This window comes from Cebidichthys violaceus, unplaced genomic scaffold, assembly GCF_023349555.1.
Source record: "Cebidichthys violaceus isolate CVI_PGR_0920_01 unplaced genomic scaffold, fCebVio1.0.p SCAF_11, whole genome shotgun sequence".
Lineage (NCBI taxonomy): Eukaryota > Metazoa > Chordata > Actinopteri > Perciformes > Stichaeidae > Cebidichthys > Cebidichthys violaceus.
The window spans coordinates 8282377-8292267 of NW_027176274.1; the positions used below are offsets into that span (position 1 = coordinate 8282377).

General features: G+C 40.5%; 1 protein-coding gene across 2 annotated transcripts; it reads left to right on the forward strand.

Moving 5' to 3' along the window:
- The first annotated feature begins 104 nt into the window (after window positions 1-104).
- arsh (arylsulfatase H) lies at window positions 105-9690 on the forward strand. 2 transcript variants are annotated; one of them, XM_068702989.1, is made up of 11 exons: window positions 105-154; window positions 1575-1715; window positions 2621-2742; window positions 2858-2980; window positions 4493-4695; window positions 5884-6104; window positions 6377-6513; window positions 6673-6810; window positions 6933-7092; window positions 7529-7650; window positions 9009-9690. In XM_068702989.1, exons 1-11 carry the CDS (start codon window positions 150-152, stop codon window positions 9416-9418), a joined length of 1782 nt encoding a protein of 593 aa, XP_068559090.1. In that variant the 5' UTR covers window positions 105-149; the 3' UTR covers window positions 9419-9690. The 2 variants fall into 2 exon arrangements, with proteins under 2 accessions (XP_068559090.1, XP_068559098.1); XM_068702997.1 differs by having other exon boundaries at window positions 127-147.
- Window positions 9691-9891: the final 201 nt, after the last annotated feature.

Sequence of the window (9891 nt, forward strand, 5' to 3'; positions counted from 1 at the left end):
TTAAAATAACTTTTCTTGTGCGCATTTACTCCACACATTAATGTAAATGTGGTTGTGCGTTTAGGATTAGTCATTACTGTAGATTCAGAGAGGAGAGGGGGAGATGTGTTACATTCTTTAGGCCCTCTGAGTCAGTCCACCCTGCAGGTATGAGGTGAGTTCATGCATGGCGCGTGTACCTTTGTCCATTTAAAACAACAGTACATGCAGTGTCCGAATGAGCATTAGGAACGAACATGTAACGATGCCATCGAACGTCGGAATGTTTTGCTTTCAAGGCATTGCAAACTGATTGCACGTGGCACTTTTGTTGTAGTTTTAAACTTGCAAATTATTTCTGTCTAAGTTTCAGTGCAACGTATAGCGTGCACTGCCCCCACATCAGCCCACACAACACAGCACAGGGTTTCATTCCTTCTGTAAGAGGCAACAAGTCATGTCGTAACGTTAATAGAAGACGACAGCTTTGGGATTAGCTGGACGCCATATTTGTTGAGACTCTTAAGTAGTGTGCCATAGTGATAAGACAATCTGGTTAAGTGAAAAGGAACCGGTTCGACTTAACGTTATATATCAGAGGTTTTCGTTGTGGGAGGCGGGCCTTCGCAGGGGCGCTCCACACTTTTTCAGGGGAGGCTCAGTGGAAGTGTAGAAAACATCTTTGTGAAGAGGAACTCTGAAACTAGAGCAAATACTTAAAAAAAAAAAAAAAAATAGTACATAAAACATCATGGCTGACAGTCAGCATTAATGGTATTGCTTGTAGGAAAGTGTAAAGCGATAGGACACACACTGCTGTCAATTACTTGTATTATTGAGTATTGTCTCAATTCATCTTTTATGTCAGTAAAAATCTAAGATGCCAGAATCGAAGTGAAATGTTTTGTCTAACCAACAATCCAAAAGCCAAATATATCCAACAGTGATACAGAGGAAATGAGCAAATGCTTTTAGATGTACCTTACTGTGATCATTTCTAGAAGCTAAAATCCGGAGAATGTTGGATGTTAGAATGAATGATTTAAAGGACCAGTGTGTTGGAATTAGGGGGATTTATTGCCTGAAATAGAATATAATATTCATAATGTTTTCATTAGGTTCTAATCAGCTTCAACTAAGAATTGTGTTTACGTCAGCCTAGAATGAGCCCTTCATATATTTCTACAGAATCTCAGAATAGACAAACCAGGCACTGTGCGTTCCAATACCCATACTTCCATTCTATTTAATATGCCAGAAAAAGATTTTGTGTGTCCCAATACATAGTATGTGAAATGCAGTATGCCAAAAATACCAGAAAGTCCTACTGCATCCGGTTGCTTTTTGCAGTATGCAAGCCAGCATGCTTTTCTGGCTGCTCTGACCCACAATCCTCTGCACAGCAGATACACGAGCTAGCGGGTTAAAGTACAAGGTGCAATCTTAAGAGGTAGTATGTCCCAACTGAAGGCATACAACAGCACAAACTTTGGATTCTCCAAATTGTTGGTTCTGAGGATCAGTCTGTCAACTAATAGTTTCAGTGGAATGTCGTCAAATAAAACTGCCAAAATGATTTAATCCTTCACCCTAAGGTTCCCTCCGTTGGCACATCTTCTTATCTCCCTGCTCCTGGCAGCAGGAGAGACGGTAGACAGGAAGCCCAACTTTGTTCTGATGATGGTGGATGACCTGGGCATTGGTGATGTGGGATGCTATGGTAATGACACCATCAGGTCAGTTCATTGTCTGCTCTGTTCTTTCTATTTTCTGACCTCACCTATTCATTATTATCTCTGCCAGAGGTAACCCTGGGGATGGGTTATGTGTTCAGTTGTGTTTGTGCGTCTGTGACAGACGGTGTGAGCATGCACCTCTGTGTTTGTCCACGGCTAATCTCGCCTTCTGCTCCAGAATATTTTGGGAGCTCATGCTCAAAGACCTCTCGTGGTTGCGGTGACTCACACTTTCTCAAAACACCTTTTATTGCCTGTTTTATACTGCTATGCTTGCTCCCCTCTCCCCAATTGGCTAACAGAGCTACCAGTGCACACAGTGCTGTACCTCGCCGGTACTCAGCCGCTGCTAAGCAGAAAGACAGTTTGGCGAGTCTACCTTTGTGTTTTGGCACGATAGTGAAGTGAATTATATGACTTCGAGCCTGTTGCTTGTATAACCTTGTACAAACAACACAGGTGTAATTGATAAAATTAATGGTGTCATTCTATTGAGTTTGTTACAGTCATTGAGCCAGCATGCACAATACCAGGGCCCTGGCCCACCTAAATAGATCAGGGGCCTTAGTTAATGTTATTATTCACACCTGTGTTTACCCTGCAACAACACGTCAAACGGGCTGCTGTGAAAAGGACCTATACAGCTGCGGTCGCTGCAGACACACCTCACCTGACGGAGATCTGCACTCTACGGAGGACACCTTTCTAGTTAACATTGTCTTTTATCATCATCATCATCACAGCCTGCTTATTACATCATGTCTGTGGTATTTCATTATATCCATGTCTAGTCTCACTCTGATGTGCTGCCTGGAATTAAATGTGTATTTATTTCCTTATCTATTTGTCTCTGTTCTATTATATATAGTAGATAATATATATTTACACCTGCTCTGTCTCTAAAGGACTCCTAACATAGACAGGCTTGCTTCTGAAGGGGTAAAGTTGACTCAGCACATTGCAGCTGCTCCGCTCTGCACCCCGAGCCGGGCCGCTTTTATGACGGGGCGCTATGCACTCCGCTCAGGTAACAAAGAAAGGTGCAGAAAGGAGCATCTTGGTCATATTTGTACAGCCATGTTTGACAGTATGTTCCGTAGTGTTTGTTTTATGTTCTCCCCATATGTGTGTCTGTGGACTAGGACTGGGTAGCACAGGCCGCGTGCAGGTTCTGCTGTTCCTTGGTGGTTCAGGGGGGCTGCCACCCAGTGAGACCACCTTTGCTAAAAGGCTGCAGCAAGAAGGATACACCACCAGCCTAGTGGGTAAGATAAGTTAATGTGATCATTTATTCTTTGGTCCTCATTTTGAAATGTCTCCTGCCCCTCCTCCAGACAAGAGTTATGGGCTCTTCAGCAGGTCCGATGTTCGAACTTCATAGGCGCTTGAAACTGGCTCAGCTGTACTGTGCATTACACTACATACAAAAAAGCTGCCCAACAGGATCATATTATAAATTGTAATTACCTAATAAAATATGCAAAATTGTGCTCAAGAGAGTTCCAATTCCCATATAGACTTATAGATCTTTCAGTAACAAATTAAAAGACAGAAGTGTGTGTCAAGTGGTCACTCACTTTTGCGAGGTTTCAATGTGCAAACTCCCCCACTTGAAAAGGACAGCCAATTTCAGGAAGACTTCACAGGATTCCACTCATTGATCACACTTTTGCTCTCTTTTTCTTCTTTCTTTTATTTTAGAAGTTTGATACAGTGATCAAGTAACCAGCTGAAAAACCTTTAAATAACAAAACACCACTTAAGAAAATGAAAAGCAAGAGAACCACATGCAGTGAACAGACTACAGAATACTTAAATTAAATACCCACAAATTAACCTTGTAAATACATAGCAAATAATCCATTTCCAATATTGTGAGTAAATTAATTAAATACAGTTAATACATTTTTAGCTGAATTTGATCATGATTTCATCATTTTAACAGTACAATAAATCAGCAGCTTTTTAAAAGGATAAATCTTCCAAATGCATCACTTTTTAAATTGTACTTAGCTCACATGGTTCAGTTTTAATTACACTTAAATCATGATTTTAAATAGATCACATTTTTAAATATATTTAAATACCATGACAGCATTTTAACTATATTTACCCAACATGCTTTTAACCATCAGTATTTGCAGTTCTTAATCAGTTCATCTAAGTCAATGGCTACAAACAATGGGCTACAACAGTTACAATGCATGATAGCTCACCAGCTGCTTCTTCCTTGTTCAAAACAAGCTTTGGTTTGCACAAACACTGTTTCAGTCACTTCTGTTGCTTCCTCCCAGACTCTCAGTGCTGCTCTGTCGTGATTCTGTGAATGTGTGACTGCAAAGCCAGTTAATTAGCTGATCAATCTCACCTGGTGCACTCAACCTGGTGCACTCAGGCTGTAAGGGGCGTGGCCTACAGTTCAACTCAACAACTCAACAGTGTGTGTGTGTGTGTGTGTGTGTGTGTGTGTGTGTGTGTGTGTGCGTGCGTGCGTGCGTGCGTGCGTGCGTGCGTGCGTGCGTGCGTGCGTGCGTGCGTGTGTGCGCTCGCACGCGTGCAACATTTGACACTTCACAAGCATTGCCAGCCCACATATGGTTTTGCATTTGTTTTGTGCAAGTCAAAGAAGGATTCCCAGGTGTATGTAGAATGTTGAAATGAAACAATTTAGCAAAATGAGAGGCTGCCATGTATTCACATTCCTGTCTCTCCTCTTTGTTTTTGAGTGTCCACTACTTCATCTATCTCTCTCTTTCTCTCTGTGTGTGTCTCTGCAGGTAAGTGGCACTTGGGTGTGAACTGTGAACAGAGAGGGGACCATTGCCACCATCCGAACCAACATGGCTTCAGCTACTTCTACGGCCTGCCGTTCACTCTGTTCAATGACTGTGTGCCCGGAGAAGGGAGCGATGTCATGGCAGACCTCCAGCACGTACTCGGAAATCTTACCATGTTGCTTGGAGTTGGACTTTTCTCTCTGGTAAGGGTGATTTTATTTATTTATTTAAAAAATGTTTCCAGTTGTTCAGTTAAGCTGTCTCTCCCTAGAAATGATCACAGTAAGGTACATCTAAAAAAAGACTCATTGAGGCACATAATATTAGAAAAAGATGGAAACCAAAATGAATAACAGAGTGATACATTTGGGTTGCCAGACAAAGAGGAAAAAAATTGGAAAACAAAGAGTTGCTGTGCCATTCAGCCCAAAGCAAAATAACTAATGTGTCATCAAGAAGACATGAGCCACAGGGTTGGAAAAAAAAGATTGGGAACAAAAGATGCAGTTGTGAAATTCACAGTCACGGCAGCCAGTAACCTGTTTTATGGGAAAGCAGAATATTGTAGAAAGTCTCGATGAGGACTCGATGAGGACTCGATGAGGACTTTGGGATAGTAGGTCCCTGTAGGATTAATGTCAACCAGCTGAGCCACAGGTAAATGAGTTTGATAAGAGGAAAACTGAACCAGAACAAAATACAGTAGTAAAGAACAGTTTAGAGTGACCAGCAGGAAGACAGAAGTCTATAAAACTATTTTCAGAACCTAAATTTAAATACTGTGCAGTATGTATGAACAAAGTACACAATGCACTATTTGTTTCACTCCTGAAAATGAGTAACTTCTTCGGTAATGGTTTGTGATGTCATCTAGTGGCAAAATCAAGGAATTGCAGTCCTAGACAGTAACACAAAATATCGCGGTACCACAATATTACATGTCCAATGCAATATAGTGCTGCAGTCCTGCTGTAGCTCCTGACACTGTGGAGATGATAATGTTGATGATAATTTGTTGAGACATAACCAGAGAGATATTCATCAACAGTTGTAATTTATTAGGTTTTGGTTTGATTGAATACTATATTATAACCTCAACATATGTAATTATATTTCATCTAAAAGTGTATCTATTATATATTGCTTATGCATATTTCTATATAGATTATGGTTGTTGTTTAAATCTTTTTTAATTACTAGGTTTTTAAATACATTCTTCACTAAAATGTCTGAATTTCATACAGTATCTGCACAGTATGGCAGTGGTTTCATTTTGTGTGTGTGCGCTTTCTTTCTAAACGTACTGTGTGTGTGTGTGTGTGTGTGTGTGTGTGTGTGTGTGTGTGTGTGTGTGTGTGTGTGTGTGTGTGTGTGTGTGTGTGTGTTTTCAGGTGTGTGTCCGTGTGTGTGGCCTCTTTGAAGTCAGTCTGTGGCTGTTGGCAGTGCTTGTTTTTCTCAGTATCCTAGCAGCCGCTGTGTGGTACATACCCTTTAAACGCCTGCAGACATGGAACTGCATCATCATGAGAAACCAAGAAGTGATCGAACAGCCAATGACGGTGGAGACACTGCCCCAGAGGCTGCTGAGAGAAGCGCAAAACTTTATAAAGAGGTACATCTGTTCGTCTCACTCAGAAAAATAGCATCAGAAGCGTGAACCCCTGAGTATTTACTGCACCAGGACAGTGTATGTGGGATTGACTCGAAACAAGTCGATATGTGGCTCATTGATGTGTCTGTTAGTTGATGTGGCTGTTTGTTTTTGGACATCACTGGAGGTGTTTGGCACCAAGGAATAAGCAACTGTATATCAGGGATTGGCTGCATAGGCTGCACTGTTTGTGGGATTTCTTGACATAAACACTTCTATCGTCTTCTCTTCAGGAATGTTGATCAGCCATTCCTCCTCTTCTTCTCATTGGCCCACATCCACACGCCACTCTTCAAAACACCCGCCTTTGCTGGCAAAAGTCGCCATGGTCCCTACGGTGATAACCTAGAAGAAGTGGACTGGATGATCGGTGAGTATATCATTGGCATGCATTGCTAAACATAACATACTGGCCTCTGGTTTGAAAGTGGTAAACTGGCCTGATTGGCTGTCAACTACCCAGTGCAACATGTCATGAAGGTGCAAACATCTCTAACCATCTCTAATGCTATATTAATATGTTTTCTAGGTCAAATTACAGAGACAGTGGACTCCCTCGGCCTTGCCAACAATACTCTGATGTACTTTACATCAGACCATGGTGGACACCTAGAGGATGCTGATTCCATAGTCGGCCAGAAAGGAGGCTGGAACGGCATTTATAAAGGTGGACATCAACTTACGCTGTTCTGATAGTCAGGGTTAAACACAATTATACTTTCTTACTGCATTTACTGCAAAAACTGAGCTGTTTGTTGTGTGTAATTAACCTTAATTGCTCCCCTATAGGTGGGAAAGCTATGGGAGGCTGGGAGGGGGGGATCAGAGTGCCTGGTATTTTGCGCTGGCCTGGCAGACTGGCAGCTGGAAGAGTAGTGGACGAACCCACTAGCCTCATGGACCTGTATCCAACCATGAAATATTTGGCCAAAGACACACAACCAGACAGGTAAAGATTATGAGCGCTGTCTTTGTATTGTGTGCACTCTCATTCAATGAGTCGTATTTGTTTTATTCATGGAAAGGTTGCAAAGAGTCTGTATTTGTTGAATACAATAGTACCAACCATTGTTTACAGTTCAAAAAAAAAAGGAGAGAAAGGACCATACAATTACTCTACACTTGTGCATAATAACTGAGGTGTTTTGTAGCCGGATGATTACAGTGTGAATCCGAAAGCACCTCATTATCTGAAAACAAATACGAGTGGACACTGGTTTTGCTAATTTTGCAAGCATTGTAGGGGACAAACCTGCGATCTCTATGAAGTTTATTAAAGAACTAAAGGTTAAAAGTCTAGAATCTCTCTCTGCATGTTGTGGTACTGCGCTCTCTCTCTCTGTATTTGTGTTTCTCACTTTCTCTTAATTGTACCTCTCTCCCAGACAATCAGATGGCTTTAACCTAATGCCCCTGTTGGAGGGAAAGGTAGAGCGATCAGAGCATGAATTCATGTTCCACTACTGTGGAATCTACCTGAATGCAGTACGCTGGCACCCACCTGGAAGTAAGTTCACACATGAAGACACAGAGATGCAGTCAGTCATTTAGCAGACAACTGTATTTACTATTATGAGGTTCGCTGTTTCATTCTGCAGAACAAGCCACCTATGTTGATGTGAAACTAAAATCAAACGGCAGTCACAAATAGAATCATCATCAAATAAACCAAATGTTAGTACTCAAGTAAAAACGTATGACTAGCTGTGAAACTGCATATATTACAATATGTGCATGAGCGAATGAGTGCAGCATTATAGTGAAACTAAAATGGGACATATAATGAAAACCCCACAAATTGTGAAATAATACAACCCCGTCAGTTTTTTGTGAGCTGTCTAGTTTAGAAAACATGATTTAACAAGCCATTCAGATTTGCCTCCCCTTCATATGTCACATGCAGGCTCATTAGAATATACCGCCCCCTGTGAGTATCTCCATCCACGGCTCTAAAACTACCTTTGCAAAGGTGCACCATGTTTTTTTTCAAGCCAATCGGAGCAGACTGGGCTTTTTCCGGAGTCTTAAAGAGACAGGCGCTAGAGCGTTTCAGACAGAATACAGGCATATTCAGACAGACAGTGTGAGAAAAATTATTTTCAACATTAATGCAACATGTTCTAGTGGAAATCCCAAATACAATTATGAACCTGTAAATTAGCATAATATGTTCTGTATGTGTGGTGTCTTTCTCTACTTTTGTAAAGCCTTTAGGGTGAAATTGAATGTCAAAATCTTCAATTTGCTTGCTTAAACAGGTGAATGTAATGTATGAGAATTCAGATTAGAAATGGATATTTTTTTAGATTTTAGCTGTTCAAATTCCTTTTCTGCTAATCAGCTCCAGTTCTTATTGAATCCTGAATCTGATTCTAGCATATTATTTTACAAAAAGAGATACCAAAATATGTTGAAAGCAACAACTGCCTTCATTTCCAGAAGATTTAGGTCAACATAAACATATATATATATATATATATATATATATATATATATATATATATATATATATGTGTCAAGTTAGTGATGAGGTGTTTTGTGATTCTTAATAGCTAAAAGGTAAAATAAGTTAAAAATAAATAAATATATATATATATATATATATATATATATATATATATATTTCTGTTCTGTATCTTGCCTTGTTGCAGTAAAAGTTCTTAACATAACGATTCTTTGAAAATCAGAGCCAGTCACAAATCAGAACAATTTCTCTCAGCCCAGTCATAACGAAAGTGGTAAATTTAAAAGTAAAATCTAGAAAAACTTCAAACGTTTTTTTGTTTAGCTTTAACCGGTGGCAGTATATACTGTTAACATGTGAATGCTCACATCTGGTGTGTGTGTGTGTGTGTCTCCATCCAGGTGACTCTGTCTTCAAGGTGCACTTTTTCACTCCTAACTTTTCTCCCCCGGGAGCCGGTGGCTGCTACGACATTAAGGTCTGTCTATGTCATGGAGAACATGTGACGCAGCACAACCCACCGCTGCTGTACGACCTTTTCCACGATCCCTCGGAGTCCCGCCCACTGACCCCTGATACTGAGCCGCGACATGCTGAAATCATTGAGCAGACCACCAAAGCTGTGGAGAGACATAAAGATACCCTCACAAACAAGAAGGGGTCGGATGATACTCATTCGCACCACGACGCCGATGCCGGAAGTGTTCAGAGCCAGATGACATTGGACAGGATTCTGTGGAGACCCTGGCTTCAGCCCTGCTGTGGGACTTTTCCCTTCTGTGGCTGCAAAGAGGACACAACACAGATTTAAGTGGCAATCCTTAAGATTTTAGTTCTGGTTGATTTTAGAATTTTCTATTTGAATGAAAATGATGGAATTGTGCTTAGAGATTTGAAGTCTGGAGCCTTTTCGATGATGAGCTTCAAGTTTTGTTAGAGTTGAGTGCATCTTTAAATGTTTTTGTGTACAATTAAGAAAAACTGTAATACAGAATCGTTTGTAAAATGCAAATATATAAATATTACAATACTTTAATATTTGGGCTTTAGGCTCAATCACCATTTTGTTTTCTCTTTTGACGATGAATAGTAATTTAGGAAACATTTATTTAAATAAAAATCTTTAAGATTCCCACTTTAAAGACTAAACCCCAGAGTTTGTGTGATATATTTATCTATTCTATGTCACAATTGTGGAAACCAATGTGACATCAGAACCTAGCACACAGTCGCACACTTCCTCATCAAACGGATAGAATTGTAGGAAGGAACTGAGCATGGTGT

Coding starts and splice junctions, on each gene's coding strand:
- arsh (XM_068702989.1), top strand. Junction 4,696..5,883: donor GAGTTGGACTTTTCTCTCTG/GTAAGGGTGATT, acceptor GTGTGTTTTCAG/GTGTGTGTCCGTGTGTGTGG. Junction 6,811..6,932: donor CTGGAACGGCATTTATAAAG/GTGGACATCAAC, acceptor GCTCCCCTATAG/GTGGGAAAGCTATGGGAGGC.